This window comes from Beauveria bassiana (genome assembly GCF_000280675.1).
Source record: "Beauveria bassiana ARSEF 2860 unplaced genomic scaffold BBA_S00005, whole genome shotgun sequence".
Taxonomy (NCBI): domain Eukaryota; kingdom Fungi; phylum Ascomycota; class Sordariomycetes; order Hypocreales; family Cordycipitaceae; genus Beauveria; species Beauveria bassiana.
The window spans coordinates 842,679-869,082 of NW_007930840.1; the positions used below are offsets into that span (position 1 = coordinate 842,679).

A 26,404-nucleotide genomic window follows, 5' to 3' on the forward strand; every position below is an offset into this window, starting at 1 on the left:
GCAAATGCGTCAAGAAACCAACTCATCAACAAGATGCAATATTGCCACTCGAGCTGTCCAGAGTAGGCCAACGACAACAAGGCGTATCAGTCATTTGCCCAGCGTGCCAAGGCGGGCAACATGATATTTCCCGAGGATAGGCAATGCGATATTAGCTTGCTACGATGAAAGCTGGCCGCCAAGAAACTGGCTTCATCTCGTTTGCAGTATATTTTTTTTCTTTTTCTCTTTTTGGCCATGAGATTTCTTTTCTCTCTTCGTTCACAAAGTGCGGCTGTTATTGGTGTTGCGACATGTAATAAAGAAGGGGGCTTTCGTCGATTATGCTAGTGGCCCCAGCTATGGGGCAATCTACGATTTTCGGGCAATATATCTGAGGACGGCTCGCAGATGCACCGAAGAGCTCAAGGGCTTCATTAAAAAAAAATAAAATAAAAAAAAGGAACGGGCGCGCAGATGAGCCTGTCGGGCACTGAAAAGGAGAAGAGAAAGAAGAAGAAGCAGAAAAGGATGAAACGCCGGGTAATGGCTTGCGAGTCGCCAAGCTCGGAGCTTTTTCTCTGCACGATTCCGGTTGCAAGAGATGGTGTAATTACAGATGACTCTTTATCCATGCGTTCCAACGAACCATTGCCAAAGTAGAAAAGAAGAAAGGTTCATGTGTAGAGGCCAAGATTGGCAAAATAAGAAAAAAAAAAAGCGACAATTTTTAGGCTATTTCGATTTAATTGTCATTCTACTCTCTTCATTGAGCGGCGGGCACGAATTAACCCCGAACCCAGCCGGCCCTTGTCCTTTCTTTTGTGTCAAGTTGGGTTTCGCATCTTTACGAATCCGGCCGGAACACCTGAACAAAACCTTGGGCAACCAACCCTCCTCACACTCTCCCCCCATTTTTTAAAGCCCAACCAACTAATAAACCCCCTCACGGACTGATTTCATTAAAACCCGCTCCTTTTTTTTTTTGCGACTCCGAGCTGGACCCCTCCCTCTCCGTGGCGGCCGAATCGACTTCCGGTGCGGGCTGCACCCATTCCTATTGTAGACGTTTCTCCTTTCGGAACGCGGGTGAGCCGCCGTGTAAGTGAAGGCCAAGGTGTTTCATGACGGTTCAAGTTTAACAAAAGACTGCAGTAGTTATTCTTTCAACACTTTGTTCTAGCTAGTCTAAACCATATTTTAATAACGAGCTTGTTTCCCTTTTGTTTTCTTCTTCTTCTCCTTCTTCTCCCATTACTCTTTGGTTCTTGTCTCGTTCAACTACATTGCTTTGCGCTTGTTCTAGATTTCTCATCTTTTGCCGTTGGGCAACCACTCACTCACTCACTCACTCACTTACTCACTCACTCTTCTGGGTTCTCTTCCGCGTTGACGTGGGTTTGCCGTCTCTATCTAATTAAATCCCGACCATTACCTTCATTCTTACATAATTCGACTTGTAAAGCACTGGATTGCTTATTGTTCCGACATTTACATTAATATCAGTTGCTGGTTCAACCTGCACAGTTTCACTCCTTTATCACGACTTTTCAACGCTTCAAGTCCTCCTCTTTCTCACAACAAATCTTCAATAATGCCTTCATTAAAGACGACGATGCTCGCGGTTCTAGCCGCCACCGCCACGGCCATGCCCGCTACTGTCCGCCTCACTCCGCGTCAGATGCAGTACCACTCGCTCGCCAAGCGACAGCAAGAGGAAGCGGCTGCTGGTGGCCTGAGTGACTTTGACATTTTGCAATTGTACGTCTCTGCCTTGCCCAACTTTCCTTTTCTCTCTCTCTCTCTCTCTTAAATATAATTTGTCAAACTAACTCTCCTCCCCCTTTCCCACAGCGCCCTCACGCTCGAAAACCTCGAAAACACCTTTTACCAGCAAGGCTTTGCCCGGTTCCCCGCCTCCGACTTTGCCGCCCTCGGCCTCGACGAGCAGGCCATCAACGACCTCCAGCAGATTGGCCAGACCGAGGCCCAGCACGTCGGCCTGCTGCAGTCCTCCCTCGCCCAGGGCGGCGTCCAGCCCGTCCAGCCCTGCGAGTACGAGTTTGGCTTCACCGACGCCGCCGGCATGGTGCAGACGGCCGCCGTCCTCGAAAACATTGGCCTCTCGGCCTACCTCGGCGCCGCCCCGCTCCTCACCGACAAGGCCATTCTCGGCACCGCCGGCTCCATCCTCACCATCGAGGCCCGCCACCAGTCCTCCATCCGCGTCTTCTCCAAGCAGGTCGCCGTGCCCCAGGCCTTTGACGCGCCCCTCAGCCCACGCGCCGTCTTCTCCCTCGCCGCTCCCTTTATCAAGTCGTGCCCCGACGGCTCCAACCTCAAGATTGACCCCTTTCCCAAGCTCGCCATGATGGATGGCCCCGCCGGCGAAGGTGAAGGTGCGGCCGGCGGCAACGGCACCGGGGAGGCAAGCAGCAGCAGCAGCAGCAGCGAAGGCGGGAGCAGCATGACGCTCTCAGTCGGCTCCGAATTTCGCGTCCAGGCCGAAGGCGGTTCCGAGTCCACGGCGACCGGCTGCGGATTCACCTCTGGTTCCAAAACCTTCTTTTCCGAATTCAAGGAAGGAAAGTGCAACGTCCCCGAGAATGTGGCTGGCGTCACCTATGTAACGCTGACCAAGGAGACGCCGCTCGACGGCAAACTGTTGGACGACAACGTTGTTGCTGGTCCCATGGTCGTGACTATTACTTAATAATTCTACCTATGATGAATATGTGTTTTTTTTTTCTTTCTCTTGTTCTTGTTACAAAGGCGTGGCTCAATATTTTTTCTTACCCATTAGCACTGTGTGCGGACTAGCCAGCTATTTATTAGCTTATATTTTATTTACATTGGGTTGCAACATTATATACACATCTACGCATACTTTGTGACCGATAAATGGAATGGAATCAATCATGTCCAATTTCAACAGTATTGTCCAGTCTGGATCTGGCATCATCTGCAAAATGCACAAGTGCCCGAGAATCGCATCCACCATATGGCATCATCGGGCATCATGGCCCGCCGCAGCAACCGCATTACATCAAAATGGATGCACCACGTCTTTGACAGCTCGACCCTTAAACTTGGCACTCCGTGTTTGGTAAAGACCGGCACTAGGCTGCTGAAACCGTGTTGAGGCATCATGGCCCTGTAAGAAAGTCAACGCCCCAGCCACGCCAGCTCTCTGACACGACCCAGTCGCATCTCCACCAATCTGCCTCACATTCATCTCGTCTCTGTCATCACCAGAGCCATTCCAGCCAATCAACATCACACCTCATCGTCTCCACCAGCGATAATCAACGGTATCATGACAAATCTCTGGCATGAGCATATTTTACTACTGGTATACTACTGTAATCACTTGCTGCAGAGCTCACGGCCTTCCAACCTGACATAATTTCATGGCCAACCGCGAGCTCAGCCACTTCCTCGCAAGCTAATTGAAACCCTGAGCGTGCAAATGCAGCTGCCAATGCTTTTATCAACGCCATGTATGCCTGTCCTGCTACCGCCTCATGCGTACCTAATCTACATTGTCGCTCGATGGGGTATTCATCAGGAACGGCGTATTCCGTGACAGATGTCGTCATGTCGTAGCTCCATCATCTCGTATTCGCATTTCCTCAAAAGGGTCTGGCGTCGAGATATGCCTGAGCCTTGGCCCAAGCGGCCTTGTCTTCGGCACGCAATTCCTTGCTGTCCAGAGTCTGCAAGCCTTGGTTGATGGCATTAACAAAATCAACAACGAGGCGGACATCTTCCGTCAGGGCCTCGGCATATGGTACAAAGGTCTTGGGAAACTCTTCCAGGCGTGCAGCCCGTGCCTCCTTGCTGTCGCCAGCTTCATCATCGTCGAAAAAGGTGCGCACAGCGATACCCAGGCCAATGTCGGGCTCCTGCAAAAATGGAAGCCTGTCATTCATTAGTATTCTTCTCGATTCATCAACCGCGTAGCAACTTACTTTTGGCTGATTTCAAGCTGGTCGTCTCTCTCACGCTTGCATTGACCGTACATGAACATGGACGCGACAATGGCCTCGATCAGATCCCGATCGGCTTCACGAACAGCCGATGATAGAGAACGGAACATGAGCAGGCTCTTGTTCAGGGGGCCAGTGTAGCCAAATACTTGGTGTCGCAGCTTAAGGAGAGTGGCGGCCTGGCTGATGAGAACCACGGCAGCCTTGTCAGCGTCGCTGCCCTTGCGGGGAAGACCCGGGGTGCCTTCATGATACTGTCCTGTCAGCAAACCAAACTTGACAAGCTCAAATGCCAAAAGTGCAGCCTCGTCGAGAGCAGGCGCATCAGGGCGAGTTTCCGTGGCTTCCTTGAGAACCAGCAACGTGGTAGCCAGGGCGTTACCCCACTTTGTCAGCTGGTGTGAGTCGTTTACGTAGCCGCGGAGGTGGAGGAAGCGCCAGATAGCAACAGAAACGACCATGCCGGTACTATCGACACCGCGTATCACCTTGTCACGGCTAATCGTCTTTTCGACAAAGTCCGTGTTGGCAAGAGCGAGGACCTCGAGATACACGGGGCCAGCAAAATCGGCAGGAAAAAATTCACGCAGATCCTTTTCCTTGACATCCCAGGTGCCGACAACCTGAGAGGGGACCGGCTGCAGGGCACGGTGGTTGATCTTGTGGGAAAACTTGGAGTCGAACCATACACGCATGGTAATGTCCTTGTGTCCAATGCCGCGATGGACTCTGGGAATGATAAGCCCAAGAGCCTGCTCCTTGATGGGCACGATTTTGGAAGTCATGAGCTTCTTGTACTCGTCCGAGGCAGCTCCGTCCAAGGTTGGCTGCACGAGAATCTGACCGTGTGTTATACAGTTCAGCATTCTGGAGCCAATCAAGCCAGTGTTTAGGTAGTGAAACAGCTCGGCAGGGAGTTGCAGACCCAGGTATTCGTGATTGTCTTGAGTGAGGTTATCAAAATCATTGACTCGCACTTCGCCTTGCTCGGTAATGTGGATAAAGTGATGCACCGCCATCCTGGCTTTGCGGTACTTGTCGAGCCAGTTGGGGTCCTGGGAAACGAGGATATCGTTGAATGATGCGCATGCTGTCGCCACAGACTTATCCGATGTGCGCAGAATGTTGACAGCATCCATAATGGTGAAAGAATGCTGATAGATGGAAGGCTCCAACAGTGGAGGAAAGGGTGGAAGAAAAGAAGTACCACTCATGAGCAGGGCGTCAATGAGCATAGCCTCTCCGACTCCAAGAGCTCGCATTACGCGCTTCCTAGAGATGGCAGTGACAGTCTTGTTCTCAAAATCGATGCTGCGGATGACACAGTCCTTGACAGGGTAAAGCAAAAGCTCCTGTGAGCCCATGACACCGGCGCATTGATCAGAGTCGAGCATTTCAAAGTATGCGAGCTGCCAAGTTTTAGTCGATGGTTGTGATATGTCGCGAGTATCGCTTACCTGTGCGCTCGCATTGTAGGGAGCGACAAGAAAATGAAGATTGCGTTTCTTCAGAATCGCCTGCAGGAGCGGATAGAGGTTCTGAAGACGGAATGCACCTAAGCCTGGTCAGTGTGAGTTGAGGGACGGTGACAAACATGCGTACCGGGATTGGCGCCAAAGGTATTAACGGCCTGCTCTGCTGACGATTGCGAGTAAAGATTCCATGCCTCTTCAGTCTTGACATTGGCAGCACGGCCACGCTTGAGTGACACTTCATCCTGGCCGGTAATGGACTGGCCGTCAAAAATGAAGAAAGGTATAATGTTGCTCTTTTCCCAATGATCCAAATTCTGGTTGATGTGCGTGTTGATGCCGGTCAGGCCGCCGAGGGCTGAGAGGAGAGGCTCGTGAGCGGTTGTGGCGTCGAGGATGTGGCCGAGGTAGTAAGACGCATCGATGGCAATGGCGCAGTTGTCGAGCTCAGCCAAGTCAAAGGAACTGTGAATTGTTAAGAGTGATTCGACGCGCGCGAGAGATGAGCGCATACCTTGCTTGGCCATTAACCCAGGGATCTTCAGCTAGAACTGCGAACAGTCAGTAATTGATCATAGAAGAATTATGACGGGTATGAGATCGATATGTGATGAGGAGCCAGCTTCGTTTTCGATGAAGACCATAGATCACCGCTAGGGCCTTCTCGTTCAACGACTTTGGCCTCTAGCTCTAGTATCACCAAAACTGACGCAGGCTAAGGGGTGGCACGCGATCGGGGCTCCACGAGAAACAAGACTGTACGTGCAGTCTATGCTTCGCAAGCTTCCATAGTATCCTTGCAATACTAGGCTCGGCATTCTGCAGCTGTCGGCATAGGATCAGCACTCACAAGGCATGTTGTGCGGTGTACCGCAGAATATATTTTTGCAAGAACGACTCGGAGCGTCGGTGGCGGGTGATGCGCTAAAAGCCGAAGAAGAGTAGCACGTAGCTGGTCGCAAGTTGAATAGAAAACGAGGTGCAAGGAGCGTAGTGCGGCGAGCAATGGCAACGCCTTTCGAAGCAGAGTGTCGTGCAGAGAAAGAGGGGTCGGGGGACGGTTGATAGTTATGGGCTGACGAGAAAGAGTTCTATGGAAGCAGCGTCAGTCAGTTGTCGGCTCTTGCAAATGCTAGGCCAGCAGTGTGACCAGCCACTTCTCTACGAGACAAGTGCAGGAGAAAAACTCACCAAGAGAGGCAACCAAACCAATCGAAATGGCTGCCGTGGAGAAGTGATACGCTCGCTGCCTCTGAGAGGTGTGTCTAGAAAGTAGAAACCAACGAGAATATACTTTTTCTGTCAAAGGCGCGCGCGTGATGGTGCCTGGGAGGCACTGTACTAGGCGGTGTTGAGGTGGACTTTGGTGGGGATACGATTAGTCAGAATCAGCCATGCGGCGCAGAGAACTGAAGAGACATATCATGGCATGATAGATAGGTCAAACTTGACTTGACTTGGTATTATCATTTGTACTACTCTATTGTGTCATGGGACTTGTATTATGCCAATGTTTCGTCCAAAAGCTGAAGCGAGCACTCTTCATCTATAAGGTCCCCATGTATCGATTTCATGAAAGTTCAGATAAGTTTACTGGTGGTTTTTTTATTTTTTTTAAAAAAAACTTAATCTTAAAAAGACTGATAAGTCTATGATGAGGCTGTTGAACAAAAGAATATACAAACCTACGTAGCTTTCTGGCTATTCACTTCCATGGCAGTGGCGCTTTTAGACCTATGATAACCCTTTGGCAGTGGAGGAGGAAACTTTAAGTGGCTTGCAGGGTATACCTGACCAACCAGTGGCAACCAGAGAGCCAAAAATGCCAGGAACCTCGAAACAAAAAGTGTAGATACGGCTGAGCATAAAGCACGTAGACTATGCATACCTCGCCTAGACAATGCACCTAGCAGGGCTATATCTTGTGGTACTTAAATGTAGTGGCCTTTGTTACTTCAAATTTCTGTCAAAAGGCTAACTATTTACCCCAGCCTGTCCAGTTTGCTCTGTGCTTATTCGCAAGCCGTTATGAGTTTCTGACTATTATCATGCATGGCTCCTCGTGCCTGACCGACGTCTGCTTTTCCTTGTTCGCTTGTTCATTGATTCCGAGTTCATTTATTTCGAGTGCGGAAATTTTGGCTTTCTTCGTTGGCTCTATGTTGTTGTTTGTTCTTGACTTGTTCCCGCTGGTCTCCGCAGCTATTTTTAGCTTGATAGGCGTTGGCCGATCTACCCACCACCTTGAACTTCGGCCGTCGTTCCGCTTCCAATTCCCTGTGCATGATGAGCCACTTTCTACTTGCTCATCTTTGCTCGGGCTGTCTGAACCGTGCGCAGCAGTGTGAAGAGAAAGACGGGCGCGTAGGCCCATAAGCCAGCCTCGAATGTCGGCCAGAAAAACGGGGGAATCCATTTACCTCCAATGCTCAAGTAGTGGATATGGAGTAGATTCTTGTGGGAGTAGCCGTAACCGTATATCAGAAACGAAACCCCGCTGACGGTTTGTGTAAACGAAGCTGTCAAAGCTGTATAGCCGTTCAGGCGATGGAGGGTCAGCGATCGCTTGCGCAGAGAGTCGACATGCTGTAATGGTATGGCTATGCACCATACCATCGCTGGCCCCGCATGCAAGCCATGGTAAAGCCATCGAGGTGCTGTCTGGTGTCTGTGATCGATAATAGTAAGGCCCGTCTATGAGAAAGTTGTTCATAATTCCAGCTCTTATTAGCAATATGCTGACTGGGCCCATGCCTTTATGTATGTACTTGATAGCTATTGACGTAAATTTTTATGTAGGGCTTGATTCACATCATCAAAGGTGTGGTGGATTCACCTGTTTGCAGCGACGTTATTAGCCGGGGCTAGTTGACTAATCTTTCCACCTCCCCGAGGTCATTGCTATTCTCAACATAGACTGCCTCGGTAGTTTGTTTTTTAAAACTTTTAACTATTCCCTGCATTTATAATTGTCATAATTATTCTACATCTTTTCATTGAGCCACCAAAACTAGTGCTGTTCAACCGAAAATTCATTTCGAATGGCTTCCTCACAACTTGGGTCTCCAAGAGGAGGTCCTTTATCGCTACTTTTATTTGGTATTGCCATCCTTGCCTTGTTTGCTTTGCTAGCCTTTCCCGTCACCAATGGCTTCTTTGGTGCGATCATTCATCAAGTACAAAACCAGAAGATAGGGCTGAATCAGTCTCACTTTGACGCCACCTTGACGGGTTGGAAACGGTTCGACGACGCGGCGAATGCCCTTACACACTTTTTCTATGATCTTGTCGATACGTCGAGCGCCGACATAACGTTCTTCATGGTTCCATTTGGCGCATCTGTAATGGGAGTCACGCTCCTTGGAATGATTGAGAGCAACCGAAAGGGAAACAAAGGGCGAATTCCTGCCTTGTAAGCACTCCACTTTTGATGACCTCTATTTTGGCCTTGAGCTGATCTCAAAAAGTTACACCACAATGGCCGTGCTGGGTCAACTGTTAGGACTGGGTCTCACAAGCCCAGTATTCTACGCCCTATCTTTGAGGGAACAGAGAGTGTCTTGGAACGCAAGCGATCTCAGTGTTACTCCGGAGGCGCTCTACACGATACCAATCAGTGTTTTTCTGGGAATGGCCGTCCCGACCGGTCTTGCTGCGCTGCCGGCGCCTTCCATTTTGTCAATTAACCAAAAGGTCAATCTAGTGAGGCTTTGGGTAACGTTTCCTCTCTTGGTATATCTCATCCATCTGGCTCTGACGCCTCTTGCTCGGCGGATCCTCAAGCCGACTGGACAACGCGACAGCCATAAACGTCAGAGACTGCAGATTGTGTATGCTATCGGCCTGCTCTGGAGCGTAGCTCCATACTGGTACTTCTTGGCCATTGTCTTTTCGGCTTCAGCATTTCCTTTCGCCTTTGCGCCAGATTTTGCAAGAGCTTGGAATTTTCGACACATGCTTGGGCTGAACAACCCTTTCTTGCTCGGCAGCCCGTTGCCGCCCATATCCACTGGAGAATTCTGGTTTATCCAGTGGGACTTTTGGCTGATTGGTGTTTCTTGCCTCGTCTGGGCCCTGTCTTTGAGACTCGAGACTCCGAAGCTCGACGCATTCTACCCCAAGGCAGTAATTGTCGTGGAAGCGCTCACGTACGCCGCAACGCTCGGCCCAGTGGGTGCGGCAATCGTTTTGATATGGCAGCGGGACATGCTGCTAATCAAGGACGACGATCGGCCTAAACAGGCCTGAGCAGGTACAGTGCCATGAGAGTAAACATTGTTTGGGCAGGCCGAAAGGAAGTGTCGCGAGGCGGATTCGACAGTGTCAGAAGTGGCTGTTGGGCAAGGTAGCTAACTAAGCTCGTGCATTGGCTTCGTTCGTCACCAATCGATTTCCATACGCATCTGAAAGCAATTAATAAAACCCGAAAAAAGTAAACAGCTGATGACGTTATCATTCCGATTTGATTGTGTCATGCGACTTTGTATTCTTCCTAGCGTGTGGAGATGGACGGACGCGGAGCCAAATGCCGTACAAGATCCGCCCGAGATGCCAAACTCCACAAGCTCCGCCCACAATCAAAAGTAACTGCAATCTTTGAAAGATTGTAACAGCAGTAAGGATGTGGTCAGCTTTTCTCAAACACAGGTTATAAGGAGACTTGCGAGAACCCTAATTTGCGTACAACTTTACTAGCCAAATCAAGTACTGTTTTATAGCGCGTTTCGATGATTAATGTGATGCCGTGAAACAAAGTAATGCTGTTACGATCTGCCAGGGGTTGAATGCAACGTTAGCCACCCCTGGAACGACCCCCCACGGTTAGCGTTTGAATACCGAAAACATTAAGATATCCCCTTTTTGGCTGAGAGTGTTAGACCTAATTCAGGTAAATTTATCATATCCCAATACAAAGAACAACAACTTCTAAAAATTATTTCTTGGCATTACTCTTTTGATGCTTGATGGTGGGCATTGACGGCTTGTCTTATCAGATCAACTCCCCAGATTTTCGGCCGACCCATATGTAGTGCCGATCACCGGACCATGAGCCATCACTTTGGGCCAGGACCAGTGGCATGAGAAAATTCGGTGGTGGTTTTATCATATTGGCATAAAATTATCTAGCCTCTGCATTTGCATTACAGAATGGGAAAAACACAACTAGTGAAAAACCATCCCGAGGCCAGCTGCATACATCCCAACGAAGAAAGTGGCTGCAGCAAGAGTTTAGCCATTCGCCGAAAACAAAGATAAAACACGCTAGAGTACAGGCCTTGCTTACCTTCTTCTCTGCCTCCATGCCGGCTGATGAATTGACGTACCGGCCTTTCTTAATAGCCAAGTGATATAGCAAACGTGAGATCGGCATCAATGGCCGCATCTGCTCCCCACCAAGGACCCAGTTGGTGGTAATGCACGCTGACTGGGTAGAGTCCCGGTGGGATCTTGGACTTGAATGTGTGAATGTCCCTCCTGACAGGACCGTCATTGAAATTGTTGCCAGAGTCAAAGTACCAAGAACTCCCGACCGTGCCGGTCGTTTGCCATGTGAGCGTATGGCTCTTGCCCGTATACCAAGCGCCGCCCCAAAAGTACCACGGGTTTTGCTGCTCCTGCGTGACGACTGTCTGGTCGCCGCGCTGCCTGAAGCACCACTGCACTTCGACGTACGTCCATCTACCTCTGCCGTATAGCTGTTGCCAATCGCTGCATGGCGATGCGCTCACGGCAGAGTCGGCGCTGGCTTCTTCGGCGGTTAGACTCACGACGCCAGGAGGGCTAGAGTCGAGAGGTGGAGGAGCGCCGGCATCGGCAAGAGAGTGCGAATCAGCTGGTGCGGCGCTGGTGAGAAGAGCCGCGGGTAGGAGGAGTAGCAGGTTTTGGAAGAGCATCTTGCGTATCAATGTTGGTTGTGAGGCATTGACTGGAAGAAATGGACAATGGATGAAGACAACGCCGAATGTGGACTTGACATGAGTGACGGTTACTTATACGTTTCTTCTAGCCATAATTCTTCGTCATGGACACCGTCACCTCTCTCCACAAAGCTTCCACATTCTGTGTCTCCATGACTTTGACGGGTCGTTTTGATGCCCGCAGGTTGAACTGACTATTGGGGCGGATCCGAGACAAATCAGATAATAACCACCCACTGTGGAACAAAGCGTTGCATGGAGGAGGATGGTATATGCATATAATAATTATTGCAGCTCTCCGAGGAATAGGGCTACCTCGCAGTTGGAGGGCTTCCCAATAGTCACTGTCCACTGTCCTGGCGAATTCTGTCATTCGCCGACATTGCATCAGACGTGGGCTAGAACGGCACCCGTCTCTGCAATATTAGTCAAATCCGTCATGATGAAATCTTCAGTTCAGCCGACAGGCGATCCATTGTTTTACTTTCAAGTATGTCTTGAGAATGTGGCTGGCTGTCTTCCTTGCCGTTGACGGCTGAGCCAATGCCGTTGATCCTGAGACAGACAGTTACCAACGACTTTCCGACTTGCGTCTGTATTGGACTGAGACTCCAGAGCATGGGCTCAATTATAGGCAAGCGGCAGTCGTATTTTGCGGATGTACATCATGGCGGTAAATCAGGCAAGCCACATCGGAAGGTGAGCTGAACCAGATCTGCAGAGTCCAGCTACAGAAGTGCTGTATTGTAGTAATACAGTCAGCTGCGCAGAGGCAGCCAAATATGTACAGCATGTACATATCCGAGCTGAATGGAAGCAGCCAAGCATGTATGTACAGCATGTGCATATCCGAACCGCCCAGAGGCAGCCAATCATGTACGACATGTGCATATACGAGCGGCCATGTACTAAGCACAACGCACCTCGTCTCCTCCAAGAATCTGATATCATTACATGAGCTTGACAGCATACAAAAAAATTTGCAGTCCTTTGCGCAAGATTAGCAAAAGATACACTTCATAAAATGAGACAAGACAAATAAGTAAACCAGAAGAAGAAAAGACGGCCTATGAGAAAACGCCCTATTCAAAAGGGCTCAATTGGAAGCTTCATCCAAGATGGTGTTGACACTCGCACAGATCAATATACCCGCTCCATCTCTCTATATGAGGCTCCGGTTGAGACCCGAAACTACCCTCCCTCCCATCTCACTCAGATCTACCGAACAATATCGGACCAGGCACAAGGTGGTACTTTAACTTTTTCCTTTTTACACCGACTACTATTTTCTCTACAGGCTATCATCTCTCGACAGGCGAGCAATACCGAGTCCGCTAGATTGGAGATCAGTTCAATGTTCAAGACAAAGAGGCTCGAAAGCTTCGAGTTTTAATCAGAAGGCAATGATGACCATCAGATCATCTACAAGCCTGGTCTGCTCGAAATGTGATCCAGCGCGGATAAAACCTTTAATATTACAGTTCCAGCGGAGCTACGAGCCTGCCAACGGATAGTCTCTGTCACTGACTTGGCTCGGCGCGGGAGATGGCTCACCGCGGCTCGCCCGGGTCAGGCATGACGCCAAAGTGTTACGTGCAATTCGATTTTGGGCAGCCCAGGTACTATAATTCGTGCTCAAAACGCTACCGATGCCTGTACTTGCACTCTTCCGCTGCAAGGCGGCCAATTGATTCAGCTGGTGTCACCGCTAGAAGACAATGCAGCAGCTACGGTGGTCCGACTACATCAACTACGACCGAAAGACTGTCAAACGCGCATCGCAAACCTTGCAGGACTTGCGCAAGAGGTAAAGTATAATCTTGAAGGGCATAGATTGACGGACTTGGCGCGCCTAACAAGCACCTCCCCGTGTGAATACATACACCGAGTTAGTGCAGCTCATTCCATTCAATTTATATCATTGCTCCCAGATCCTTAGCAGCTAAAGTGACACATGAGCTATCTGAAATTACCAATTCTAAATCTATTTTTTTCTTTGCCTTGTTCCTTTATCGCAGTAAATGTGATTGCCTCGTCTCCTAGTCGCCTCTTCTAATACACCTCGGAGCCTCCATACATGGCCACCAACTGCTCCCATGACACAGTGTCTTTGTACAGGAGCTTGGCCACCAAACCACCGTCCCAGAAGGCGCGATGCGGAAAACTGTATGTGCAGCGATGGGTAATATCTGCTCGGCTTGTCCCCAGAATCGCCGAGAGGGCCGTTTTGGACCCAGAGGATGAAGCCGACTCTCGCGACTGCGCTTCCAAGTCTCGAAGATTGTCACGAACAAGCCCTCTAAAGTCGAGAATGACTTGATTCTCCTCGTCTGTGATTCCCGGAAATGTGATAAATTCTGGAGTGACTGCTAGTCTCTCCAATGGAGCTGTGCCAGCACCGCTCCAGTCAAGGACTGCCGTCAGATTGTACTCGTCGTCAAATAAAAGATTTCCAAAGTGCAAGTCAAAATGGCAAAGCGGAAACGGGCCGTACATTCTGTCTTCGATGATGATTTGGGCCATGGCCGATTTCAAGATCCAGCATGCCGTGCGCCACTCGGGGTCCTGGGCATGTGGCTCGAGAGCCTTTCGGTTTTGTTCTTGCCTGTGTTTGTAGAACCATTCGAGCGAGGTTGCCAACGGTGCCGCTGCTGGTTCCGCATCCTCGTATGGAATGATTTCGGGGGACTCATCGCAGCTTTCCCCGCACCAGATCCTTCCTAGCTTATCAAAGGAAAGATTCTGAAGCTGAAACAGAATTTCTGCCAGCTGCTTTGCAACTTGTGGGTGGTGTTTGACTGGTACTCCGAATGCCATAGAAGTGCCAAGTGGCTTTCCCTCGAGGCATTCCATCAACATGTATGGATAGCCAAAGTCATTCGAAGCGGATGCTTCAAAGGCAAAGACATCGGGTACAGGAATCGTTGTCCGCCGGCGCAGGGTTCTTAGGGTGGCAATTTCACTCAGCATACTCTTTCTGTCTGCTTCAATATTCTCATTGCCCTGCTTCAAGGCATGGCAAATGCGAGCGATCCAGATGATGCCGTCGGAGAAGGTGATTTTGAATACGACATTATTCCATCCAAAGGTGAAGGATTTCGTGTCGATGATGGCCGTACCGGCTTTAGCAAATTCGACACCGCGTGCTAAAACTGCAATATCTTGGAGACACTCAAAGTTGGCAGTCTCGATAACTCGAGTAATGTTTTGGTGAAGCTCATTGTCGGTTGGCTCCAAGTCATCAAGTGTAGACCAACGGCCGCCCTCTTGTTGAGCCGACATTGCGGTCGCGTCGCAGTGGTGATGCAAGAGAGAAACAAATCAACGCAGCACGTTTTTGGCCGAGGAAGGGAACGTAATTGCTCCAGAAATGCTGAAGAAGAAAGACGGGATGCTCCTGAATCGAACAAGGTGAAGGATGAAGAGCAACAGGCAGCAACTTGTTTGTGGGGTATTTATGGTGGAAGCTGGGCGGCTGGCGAGTTCTGCCCTCGGCACCGCCTTCTCAGTTAGATAACCCATGACTGATTGTTCACTCGTAGAGTCTAGGTCGCACGAACTGGTCTGTCACAAAGAGAGAGTAGTGATGATGTGTTGTGGAAGAGTGGGTGCCCACCAATAAGGCGTGCCTATGTGTGCCCTGTGGTGCCTGCCTGACACGGTCTTTACATTTCTGCCCCGCTAGGTCGACCCGAGCCGCCGGGCAGACACAGGCATAACACGTACATGGTACTCAGTCTACTATCCGTACCTGAGGATAACTGAGGAACATGTCATCATTCGGTTTCGAGAAGGATTCCGGGTCGGTCCCGTCGCAGCATGTAGATGTAGACTCTTTCCGGTTTGGCCAGACCTTTGACAAAGAAATTTGAAAATGCCATGTCCATGGTTCCATGGTGTCGTAGGAAAATGATGTGAATCAGTCCCTATATACGTTCACACATGGCCTGCTCTTAAGACCAGGTAGACATCAAGGTCAACTCTCTATCGCTTTGTATCAACAGTGCCTCAATAGAATAGGTTGGAACGGAATGCCACGTGAAGAACACAATTATTTAAGGAAATAATTTTTTCAGAGAAGATGGAAAGCTTTTCCTGCAAAGAATCAACCCTATCGTCATCTCTCTTGTACGGATAACTGCAAAGACTAAAACCCTATAGACAGAATGTCTGGTCTTGTTACTTGGCCTGCATGTTGGCTTTGCCACAAACCGCTTAAAAAAGTACCACCCTGCTACTGCTCTAATCCGGAGTGCCGGGTGCCAAACTGAGGAGGAACTATGTAAGTCATCTCTGCTTTCACCAAGAATGTTTGGCTGACACGAATCTAGGTCTGCTCATGGACGATTCTGACGTCATGTAGCTTTTCAAAAAGTTGACTCAGACCGCCATTTGCTTATTTTACATCATGGGACAAAGGGAAGGGATGGCCTAGTGTTGATTGGCGGACAGCCAGAGGTTTGGTGTTGTTTGCTAATTCCTCTTGTTAGTTGCGCCAAGAGCATTTAGCCCAGCTAAAGTAGTTAGATTCTGAAAATGTGATGGATACTTGGATGAATAAATTCAGATCCCATTACCATCATCAATAATGTTTCACTATTTACAGTTCTTGAAAATGTTTCAACAACGTCCCAACAGGGCAGAAATCGGCCTAGATCGACGCGATTTCGCGGCGCATGCTAGCCACTGGCAAAAAAAAGAAAAAAAAAAAAGTCACAACGCTACAGAAACCTTGCGGCTCTAACGAAGGATTCGACTATGACTTGAAGAGCAGGGAAAAAAGAGTACAAACGCCCGCCAGACAGCTCCCAGGTATAGATGCACGTTCGCCCGACCTCGTGTAGTCCCAAGCAATAAGCACATACACGGCGCGACGAAACAGACTGCAGAAAAAAAGCGAATCAAGCAAAAAGCAGGATATCCTAAACTATCGTACAGATGTCATGTGTATAAAAAATTTGCTGTTGCATCGTCACGAGTCTGCACCTGTCGCACGCGTCTCTCAGCTTCCCGTACACCGGGCGTAGACCTCTTCCGTGTGCTGAATGACCTTGTCCACGGCACCCTCCTCCCTTGTTCTACTCAGCTTCTTGTTCTCGGGGAAAACCTCTCCGTCCCAGTTCGACCAGTAGCAACCGCTTCCTTTAACACCGTTGCTCCCGACCGCGACATCGCCTTGCTGCGTCGCGCTTCCTGCAGCTTTCGGTGGAAACCTGTCCGTCGTCGCTGCAAATAAATGTCTCTCACCGCTCTCTTCTATCGGTACCATAAAGGGGCTCAGTATGGTGCCCAGTACGGCCGAGACCACGCGCCCGGCTGGCAGCTCCCGCAGCAGGCCCGTATTGACACCCGACGGGTATGCATGCACAAAGGAAGTCTGCGGGTGCCGCTGCGCCATGCCTTCGAGGAAGAAGTCGCCCATCAAGCTGGCGTGGGCACCGCACTTATTGAGGGTAAAGGAGTTTTTGAGGCTGAGGTCGGAAAAGTCTAGTTTGCCAGCACCGCCGGCGCGGACGGACACGTGCGGATCCAGCACGGAAACGACGCGGGAGAGCCTCGCTGTCGCGTCGGTATCCTGCGCGGCCGCGGTCAGGAGGGGGAGCAGGTTGACTACGAAGCGCATTCGCGCGTAAAAGTGCAGAACAAATTTGCGGTCCAGGCCGTCTGCGGTCTCGTCCCAGCCCTTGAGCGTCATGTATCCAGGTGTCATGAATAACAGGTTCAGCTTCTTTTCCTTTTGCGCAATGGTTTCGCATACAGTGTCGACGTTTCGAAGAATAGAAATGTCGGATTGGACAAAGGTAGCTCGGGCAGAGGGGTTGATGCTCTTCATGGTGGCAATGGCCGCATCCGCGGCTGGTTGGCTGCGGCCGACAAGGTAGATGTTGGGCGACTGCGTGTGACGAGCGAGCGCGAGCGCGGTGGAAAGAGCTATACCAGAGGTACCGCCAACTATTTCAAGTTGCCCATTTGGTTAGTGAAAGGCGAACAAGGCACACTGACACGTTGTATTGGAGTGGCTTTCTAGTTGCAAGAGCTTGAAGCCAAAGGTCGACTCACCAAAGACTGCAACAAGGCTTGGGAATTTGGAGTTGAGAGCAGCATTGTGGGCCTGGATGGTTTGAAGCTTGACCATTGTAGCTAGATTGATTGCTGTACCGGATTGTGGGCGTGTATGAGGTAGAATGAATGCTAGGCCGCAGTCGAGGCTGTAGGAGTTGGCGCATAAATATAATGTGTATAACGTCAGCCTAGGACAATGTGCATAACGTCAGCCCAGGCAGCACGTCCGCATCACTGCATATCAAAAACAGTGTGCCAAGTTCATCGAAAGTTTTTTTTTTTTTTTTCGATTATTTTACGCGCGAAATACATCATGTGCCATCAATTTGGCGATTTTGGGCGCTGTGCACCTTGGGAAACCGCGCTCCTGGTTAGCCACGCCCCAAGCCTCATTACTGGATCAGCGAGCTGAAATAATGCTGGACTCATTTCGCCCGAGTTGGTCGCTTGCCGGGACGATAGCCATGCTGGCCTAGAATGATGCGTTTCTTTCTTGTGCAAGACGCGAATCCAATTGCGGCGGAACAGGTCTTCTATTTGCTTATGCGTCGAGCCACACTTGTCTTTCTAACAAGCCCCCCCCCCTTTAATCACACTAACTTCTCTCGGTATAGCGAATCGGCCTCTGCAGTTGTTTTAAGCTCTTCCTGCACCATACCTACTAAATAAGTCTCAATCAAGACGTGGTGGATCTTGGTGCGGCAAGACAGCCAACCCTCCGCCCAAAACCCTCCGCGGAGGGTTTAAGATACCTTCCGAATCTTACGATACCTCTAGGCTAAAGAAAGCTTCCTGGATGCTTTAACTATGCCCAATATGATGATAGTGAATTGGGCAATTCTCTCTGACGAAGGGGAGTATATAGCACACAGACTTGACGTCTTTTTCTCTCCGTCATGTCTTTCCTCCACTGCACTCACCACCAAGCTCGTACAAAATTAGTTTGGACCAACACCCGCACATTTGACAACCACCACAACCAACATGGCTCCCGTTGACGCCCTCATCATCGGCGCAGGTCCTGCCGGGCTGGCTGCAGCTCTCGCCCTTGCTCGCCAGCTGCACACTGCTGTCGTCTTTGACAGCTCGCTCTTTCGCAACGCGCGCTCGACGCACATGCATACCATACCAACATGGGATCACAAAGACCCCGCCGCCTTTAGGGCCGCGACGCGCAAGGAAATCTTGGAGCGGTACAAGACAATCTCCTTTGTGGATTGCGAAATTTCTCAGGTCGAGAGGACGAGGGCGGGCGACTTTGCGGCCACGGCTGCAGATGGGACAAGATTCACTGGCAGGAGAGTCTTGCTTGCGAGTGGCGTCACCGACTTGCCGCTCGATATCAAGGGATATGATGAGTGCTGGGGTCGATCCATGTGCGTCCCCCCCACCTCCCAATCATTTTACCAAAGTGTTTATAATTGACTCCTCCTAGCTACCATTGCCTCTTTTGCCACGGTTATGAAGAGGCCGGAGAACCGTCTGCTGGAGTCCTTGCCCTCGGCGAAGTCTCTGTCCCTGCAGCAGCCATCGCTCTCGCACGCAGTGCCAAGCAAATCACCTCCAAAGCTGTCGTTTACACCTCGAACAATCCTGCCGTGCAGACCGCCATTGCAGAGCTCGTCGGCCAACACGATGCCGCCATCACAACAGACGACCGCGAGATTGCTTCTCTCGCTCTTGGCCCCCAAGGCAGCGGAATCACCATTACCTTTGCAGATGGAAGCTCGGTTCAGGAGGCGTTTCTTGTGCACAGGCCCCCTACGAAACTAAACGGCCCGTTTGCAGCGCAATTAGGTGTCGAGTTGACGCCTGCTGGAGATGTCACAGTAACGCCACCGTTTGGAGCCACCAGTGTCAAGGGAGTGTATGCGGCAGGAGATTGCGCGACGCCAATGAAGAATGCCATGCAGGCGATGCATATGGGGACGTTTGCGGGCGTGGGAATTGCGCATGATTTGCAGGCCGAGGGGCCTAAAATGTAAATGTAGATGAGAGGGCAATGGAATCTCTGTATTGCGCAAATCACATGTGTTGATGTAAGATATTCTGGCAAGCGCGTCGCTTCACATGTAATGATGGAAAATATTCTGGTTAGCGCGTCGCTCACGCTTAAGGCGGTCAATGGGTATCTTGTTTCTTTTCTTTTTTTTTCTTCTTTTTTCTTCTTCTTCATGTCTGTAACGAGTCTGCTGATGCCTGACTAAAAGTGACTGCTACTTTTCCGAATAGCCTCCTCAACTCGGCAGGCCGCACAACAGCATAACCGTGCAAAACAGCACTTCTCCCGTCCAACTCACTCCAGAGCACCTCTTTTTGTCTCGGCGACAACAAGCCTACTTGTCTGGTGCTCGGCACCGACTTGATACCCAAAAGGCACTCTATTCTCTCGAGCATGTTGATGGAAATGAGTATGCCCTGTGTGCACGGATTGTTCAGGGGCACACCACCAAACAAGAGACCTGGAAGCGGGGCGATGGGATCAACAGAGATCCACTGGGCGCGAGCGGTAAAGTGATGGAGCATCAGATCATAGAGCGAGATGAGCTGGGTCAATACACTCGTAATGGCAAGCGCGAGGGGAGCGGGCAGCGGCCCTGCGGTGGTGTCGGCAGTACATGATGGAGGCGAACTAGCGAATATATTGGCCTGCCGGCTCATGTGCGGTGGGTGCGACTGCATTGATAGTGGCTTGGAGGAAAGCGTGTCTGTCGTTGATGAGGCGCACAGCAGGCCAACAGGTTGTCGGGTGCTGCAAAGTTTGGTGAGGAGCTGCAGAAAGTTTTGAGACGTGCTGAGCATGAATTCGGCGAGTGTATAGTTGTTGATGTACAACGCGCCCTGCTGGTATATTATATTGTCGAATTCTAGGCTGGCCTTGTTCGTCGCAGCAGCAGCAACGCGAATGTGCAAGTCGAGATTCATCTTGGAGAGCTCCGAGAGAGCAGACAAGGCATCGATGCTGCCTACACTCTCTGGCATTGCTATTTGGAGGGTATTCGTCGACGTCAAGGAGCCTCCAGGGTCGCACGACACGGTGCTTGACGGACTCTGAGGGGAAAGACCAAAGTTTGGCGTGTACAGAGATGATGCTGCGACGTCGAATGCCGAGTTGTGCGCAAACATGAATTCAGCGTCGGCAATGTCCAATGCGGCATCCCATGACGATGGGTATTGGTCTAGGGTACTCATGTCCATGGTTGACCATGTTGCTGTCGCGCCATCGAATGCATCATCATCGGCCAAGTCGGAGGTTTGCCTTGGGGTAGAAGCCGGAGACATGAGGCTTGTCCGGTCCAGATCCTTCCCATGAGGTGTTCTGCGAGGCGTTGTTTGAGTGCGCATTTTGGCGCTTTGTTCCTTGGTGGTAGAAGCAGCCGATCGGCGAGGCCTTCCAATACTCCTCTGCTGCCCCGTGGTACAGTCCAACTCGAGTAGTGTGCATCTCGCACACTTTGGTTCATTACGGTTGAGTCGTTGACACCTTGACTTGTTTTTCCTGCAAGCCTCGCAGGAGATGCGCCGCTGCGATGGATGGATTGTTGTGCCTCCCATGGTGGTTATCACATGCCGATATCGCGAATATAGATTTTACGGAGGAGAGGTTGCAGTGCAGAGCAAAATTCAATCCGAGGTAGTGGCCTCGACTTCAGCTTGAGGGGCCAAGATGATTGATTGGTGGCGACACTCATAAGGGATCCAACATGTGTCTTGGAGGGAGGATAAAGCTTATCCTTTAAAGCCTCCGCGGAGGCTTTTTGCCGCTAACATGAGAGAAATCCACAACGTTTTAGCGTCCGCAACATTGTGCGCCAACTCGGAGCGTTTATTAATCAAGTCCTGACGTTCATTTTAGGCTGGCTGCATCTCATTACCGTGGCCTGAAATGCCGGGGAGGCTCGAGAGTGATCATTGAGGAGAATTTGAGGGGCCCCTTTGGGGCGACCCTTTGGGCTGACAAGTTACCACTCCAACGCAACCGCGGCGCGCGATCGCTCGTCGGAGGCTTTCCAGGCCAACCCGGAAGCTTTTACAATTTTATTTGCGATTGCAAGCTTTTATAGATATGCTTCTGTAAGCTGCTTTTAAACCAAGAAATTATTACTTGGCGTCTTTTCTTGTGATTATATACATGGCACAGTACCTTTTCGTCGCGTGTCCTTTTAACTTATAGACTCTGCCTTCTTCTCGTTTTCCATTTAGAGAAAAAAAAAAGATTGTTTTGTTGGCCAAATATCACAAACCCGTCCATGAGCATCACTTCTTTCACCGTGGACCAAGAGTCCAGCAATTCGAATTGCGAAACCGGACACGCCACAGATGTGGACAGCCGGCTCGAAAACACCATGTTAGTTGACAGGACATGGCACATGGCGCCCGAGATGCAGATGATACGCGAGCGAGACGAACAAGGCGGAGAAAAGTCCAAGAAGCTCGGCGTGAGCTGGACCAACCTCACCGTCACCGGCGTCGGCGCCGACGCGACTTTCAAGGAAAATGTCTTGTCACAGCTGAACCCCTTCCACAAGAGCACCACGGCTGAACCGATAAAGACCATTGTCGATAATTCACACGGATGTGTCAAGCCTGGAGAGATGCTGCTGGTTCTAGGCCGCCCAGGAGCAGGCTGCACGACCTTGCTCAGCGTGCTCGCCAACAACCGCCGTGGCTTCAAAGATGTCACAGGCGACGTCCACTACGGAAACATGACGGCCGACGAAGCAAAGCAGTACCATGGCCAGATCATCATGAACACCGAGGAGGAAATATTTTTTCCGACCCTGACCGTCGAGGCAACCATTGACTTTGCCTCCCGCATGAAGGTCCCCTTTAAGCTGCCCCCCGGCATCGACACGCACGAGGAGTACGCCCAGTTTTACAAGGACTTTCTCTTGCGGTCGGTCGGCATTTCTCATACTGCCCACACAAAGGTCGGGGACGCCTATATTCGAGGCGTTTCGGGAGGAGAGCGGAAGCGAGTATCCATTCTCGAGTGCATGACTACTCGCGCGAGCGTGTACTGCTGGGACAACTCGACGAGAGGACTCGACGCCAGCACGGCTCTTGAATGGATCAAGGCAATCAGGGTCATGACTGATATTCTCGGTCTCAGCACCATTGTTACATTGTACCAAGCAGGTAATGGCATCTACGAGCAATTTGACAAAGTTCTCGTTCTCGAGGAAGGCAAGCAAATCTTTTACGGACCCCAGAAGGAGGCTGTCCCTTTTATCGAGGGCCTTGGCTTCATGCGAGATGGCGGCTCCAATCGAGGCGATTTCCTAACAGGTGTCATGGTCCCCCACGAGCGGGTGATTGCGCCTGGACACGAGGAGACTTTTCCTCGCGACGCCGACGCAGTGCTCAGTGCATACAAAAAGTCAGCCATCTACCCCAGGACGATGCAAGAGGCCCAAACCTACCCCACGACCCAGGAAGCCGCCGACAATACGGCAGTCTTTAAAGAGATGGTTGCTCGTGAGAAGCACAAGGGGGTGCCCGCGAGTTCGCCCGTCACGGCCGACTTTCTCACGCAAGTCAAGGCGGCCACCACCAGGCAGTATCAGATCTTGTGGGGAGACAAGGCGACTCTCTTTATGAAGCAGGGCGCGACCCTCATGCAGGCTCTCCTCGGCGGTTCCTTATTCTACTCTGCCCCGGACAACTCTGCCGGGCTCTTTCTCAAAGGTGGTGCCCTCTTCTTTTCTATCCTCTACAACGCTCTCCTTGCTCTATCCGAAGTCACCGACTCCTTCACCGGCAGACCCATCTTGGCCAAGCATCGCTCTTTTGCCCTGTACAACCCAGCAGCTGTCGTCATTGGCCAAGTCGTTGCAGACATGCCCATCTTGCTGTTCCAAGTTTCGCAATTCGGCCTCATTCTCTATTTCATGGTTGGTCTCAAGATGACGGCCGGCGCCTTCTTCACCTACCTGGCAATCAACTACACAACCGCCTTGTCCATGACCTCTTTTTTCCGCGTAGTGGGCGCCGCATTCCCCACGTTTGACGCCTCGACAAAAGTCTCTGGTCTTTCCATTGTCGCTCTATTTGTCTATATGGGATACATGATTATCAAGTCCGAGATGCATCCGTGGTTTTCTTGGATCTTCTGGATAAATCCCATGGCTTATGCATTTGATGCTCTCCTCTCAAACGAGTTTCATGGCCAGATTATCGCCTGTGTCGGTCCCTATCTTATCCCCAATGGGCAAGGCTATGCTGAAGGACAAGGTGGACAGGCCTGTGCTGGTGTAGGTGGCGCGCCGCCTGGAGCCACGAGCGTCACAGGCGAACAGTATCTCAAGCACTTGTCCTTTGCTCATGGCCACATCTGGCGCAACTTTGGCATCATTTGCGCCTGGTGGGTGCTGTTTGTTGGCCTCACCGTCTTCTTCACCAATGGCTGGAAGCAAGTGGGAGAAGGAGGACGCAGTCTTCTGATTCCTCGGGAACAGCACCACAAGACCAAGCACCTGTTTCAAAACCTCAAAGATGAGGAGCAGGCACAGCCTGCTGAAAAGACCCAAGCCAGTTCTGGATTCGACTCTGACAGGAAACTCGACAATGAGCTCATTCGCAACCGAAGCATTTTTACCTGGAAGAATCTGTCATACACTGTCAAAACCTCCGATGGTGACCGTGTACTACTCGACAACGTTCAAGGTTATGTGAAACCCGGAATGCTCGGTGCTTTGATGGGTGCTTCTGGCGCTGGTAAAACTACGCTTCTTGATGTGCTCGCACAGCGCAAAACGGAGGGAACCATTCATGGATCCGTTTTGGTCGACGGTCGTCCTATACCCGTCTCCTTTCAACGTTCTGCCGGTTACGTCGAGCAGCTCGATGTTCATGAGCCTCTGGCAACTGTTCGCGAGGCCCTGGAATTTTCAGCCCTCTTGCGCCAATCTCGTGATACACCCACCGAAGAAAAGCTACGATATGTCGATACCATTGTGGACCTGCTAGAACTGAACGATCTTCAGCATACCCTTGTCGGTAGTCCAGGAAATGGACTCTCTGTTGAACAAAGGAAGCGTCTCACCATTGGCGTCGAGTTGGTGGCAAAGCCTAGTATTCTCATCTTCCTCGACGAACCTACATCCGGGCTCGATGGCCAGGCTGCTTATAATACCATTCGCTTCCTCCGAAAACTCGCCGCAGCCGGACAGGCCATCCTAGTCACCATTCATCAGCCGTCAGCACAGCTGTTTGCCCAATTTGACACGCTCCTGCTGCTTGCCAAAGGTGGAAAGACTGTATACTTTGGCGATATCGGTGATAATGCGAGCACCATCAAGTCGTACTTTGGTCGTCACGGGGCTCCATGTCCGTCTGAAGCTAATCCTGCTGAGCACATGATTGATGTGATTTCAGGCAACGGGGCCCCATCTCATAAGCAAGACTGGAGCAAAATTTGGCTGGAATCGCCCGAACACGAGCACCTCAGCAAGGAACTGGACCACATGGTTGAATCCGCCCTCTCTCGACCATCGGGAGTCAATGATGACGGAAATGAGTTTGCCGCTTCCATGTGGACGCAGATCAAACTGGTCTCGCATCGCATGAATGTATCGCTCTTTCGCAACACTGATTATGTTGACAACAAGATGGCCATGCATGTCAGCTTGGCCTTGCTCAACGGCTTCACATTTTGGATGATTGGGGACAGTCTCACAGACCTTCAGCAGAACCTCTTCACCATCTTCAACTTTATCTTTGTTGCACCCGGTATTATATCCCAACTTCAGCCCCTCTTCATCGATCGTCGCGATATATACGAGGCGCGGGAGAAGAAGAGCAAAATGTACCACTGGGCTCCCTTTGTTACTGGTTTGATTGTGTCCGAGTTTCCCTACTTGCTACTGTGTGCTTTGCTGTACTACGTCTGTTGGTACTTTACTGCCGGTCTTCCTTCCGGTCCCGGGCACGCTGGCAGTGTGTTCTTCGTGGTGGTAAGTTGCTGCCCATTTTCTTATTTTTTTGGTATCAGTTACGCGGTTTATGCTAACTTGCGCATAGCTCATGTACGAGTTCCTATATACTGGTATTGGTCAGATGATTGCCGCGTACACTCCAAACGCCGTCTTTGCATCTCTTGTCAACCCCTTGGTCATCACCACACTGGTCTCTTTCTGCGGCGTCATGGTACCGTACAGCCAGATTGAACCCTTCTGGAGATATTGGTAAGAAACAATTGTCTCTTTGATCAAAGAATTTATTGAGAGTGCTTTACTAACGGCGTGTTTTGTCTCAGGATATACTACATGGATCCCTTCAACTACCTCATGAGTTCCCTGCTTGTCTTTACTACTTGGGATAAGCCTGTCCACTGCAGAGAAGATGAACTTGCCATATTCGACCCGCCTTCCAACCAAACCTGCGGCGATTATCTTTCTGTTTATCAAAAAGGCATGGGAGTGGCCACAAACCTCCTCAACCCAGACGACACCTCTTCTTGCCGCGTGTGCCAATACACACAAGGAGGAGACTTTCTCCAGACACTGAACATGAAAGAAGAATGGTACGGATGGAGAAACGCAGGTATCGTTGTTGTATTTGTGGTCGGTTTCTACGGTCTCGTGTTTCTTATGATGAAGCTCAGGACCAAGGCTACCAAGAAGGCTGAGTCTTGAGATGGAGCGATCGGATTGGCATGCTTTTAGCAGTCCTCGGTGCCGCCACTAACTCCGCCTTTTCCTTGCTTTCCTCGCATATCTTTTTCATGTTTTGTTTCCGAGTCACTTCTTTGTTCGTGCTGTTGTGGGAGTAGAAACCTTTTTACTAGTGCTCATGTTGGAAGATACTGTTTTGTGCAGCTACTTGTATAGATGGATGTATAGATGGGTGTATAGATGGAGGCATGTTTTTAGACATAGAATGGATAGAGTTCAGAAGCTAACCTGGTTTTGGACCTATGTACCACCCTTTTCAGCTATGACAAGAATTGATACTCCCAACTCTAGCCTTGGAGTTCATCATT

General features: G+C 50.5%; 9 protein-coding genes across 9 annotated transcripts; 4 read left to right on the plus strand and 5 right to left on the minus strand.

Annotated features, from left to right (window-relative positions):
- Positions 1-1,573: 1,573 nt before the first annotated feature.
- Positions 1,574-2,692, plus strand: BBA_02548 (twin-arginine translocation pathway signal; the record flags this gene model as incomplete). The annotated part of the gene is made up of 2 exons (XM_008597645.1): positions 1,574-1,740; positions 1,834-2,692. The coding sequence occupies 2 exons, from the start codon at positions 1,574-1,576 to the stop codon at positions 2,690-2,692; spliced, it is 1,026 nt and encodes a 341-aa protein (XP_008595867.1).
- A 919-nt stretch (positions 2,693-3,611) lies between these two features.
- BBA_02549 (XPG domain-containing protein) lies at positions 3,612-6,297 on the minus strand (the record flags this gene model as incomplete). Its single annotated transcript, XM_008597646.1, has 5 exons — positions 3,612-3,900; positions 3,951-5,529; positions 5,571-5,905; positions 5,955-5,991; positions 6,291-6,297. The coding sequence occupies 5 exons, from the start codon at positions 6,295-6,297 to the stop codon at positions 3,612-3,614; spliced, it is 2,247 nt and encodes a 748-aa protein (XP_008595868.1).
- Positions 6,298-8,481: 2,184 nt separating this feature from the next.
- Positions 8,482-9,688, plus strand: BBA_02550 (atmA protein; the record flags this gene model as incomplete). The annotated part of the gene is made up of 2 exons (XM_008597647.1): positions 8,482-8,852; positions 8,908-9,688. The coding sequence occupies 2 exons, from the start codon at positions 8,482-8,484 to the stop codon at positions 9,686-9,688; spliced, it is 1,152 nt and encodes a 383-aa protein (XP_008595869.1).
- A 1,085-nt stretch (positions 9,689-10,773) lies between these two features.
- Positions 10,774-11,334, minus strand: BBA_02551 (uncharacterized protein; the record flags this gene model as incomplete). Its single annotated transcript, XM_008597648.1, has 1 exon — positions 10,774-11,334. One exon carries the CDS (start codon positions 11,332-11,334, stop codon positions 10,774-10,776), a length of 561 nt encoding a protein of 186 aa, XP_008595870.1.
- Positions 11,335-13,410: 2,076 nt separating this feature from the next.
- Positions 13,411-14,640, minus strand: BBA_02552 (serine/threonine protein kinase; the record flags this gene model as incomplete). Its single annotated transcript, XM_008597649.1, has 1 exon — positions 13,411-14,640. One exon carries the CDS (start codon positions 14,638-14,640, stop codon positions 13,411-13,413), a length of 1,230 nt encoding a protein of 409 aa, XP_008595871.1.
- Positions 14,641-16,360: 1,720 nt separating this feature from the next.
- BBA_02553 (short-chain dehydrogenase/reductase) lies at positions 16,361-17,494 on the minus strand (the record flags this gene model as incomplete). Its single annotated transcript, XM_008597650.1, has 2 exons — positions 16,361-17,310; positions 17,419-17,494. 2 exons carry the CDS (start codon positions 17,492-17,494, stop codon positions 16,361-16,363), a joined length of 1,026 nt encoding a protein of 341 aa, XP_008595872.1.
- Positions 17,495-18,405: 911 nt separating this feature from the next.
- BBA_02554 (thioredoxin reductase GliT) lies at positions 18,406-19,406 on the plus strand (the record flags this gene model as incomplete). Its single annotated transcript, XM_008597651.1, has 2 exons — positions 18,406-18,797; positions 18,857-19,406. 2 exons carry the CDS (start codon positions 18,406-18,408, stop codon positions 19,404-19,406), a joined length of 942 nt encoding a protein of 313 aa, XP_008595873.1.
- Positions 19,407-19,593: 187 nt separating this feature from the next.
- BBA_02555 (C6 zinc finger domain protein) lies at positions 19,594-20,766 on the minus strand (the record flags this gene model as incomplete). Its single annotated transcript, XM_008597652.1, has 1 exon — positions 19,594-20,766. The coding sequence occupies one exon, from the start codon at positions 20,764-20,766 to the stop codon at positions 19,594-19,596; it is 1,173 nt and encodes a 390-aa protein (XP_008595874.1).
- A 905-nt stretch (positions 20,767-21,671) lies between these two features.
- BBA_02556 (ABC transporter, putative) lies at positions 21,672-26,057 on the plus strand (the record flags this gene model as incomplete). The annotated part of the gene is made up of 3 exons (XM_008597653.1): positions 21,672-25,376; positions 25,444-25,607; positions 25,679-26,057. 3 exons carry the CDS (start codon positions 21,672-21,674, stop codon positions 26,055-26,057), a joined length of 4,248 nt encoding a protein of 1,415 aa, XP_008595875.1.
- Between the last annotated feature and the right edge of the window lie 347 nt (positions 26,058-26,404).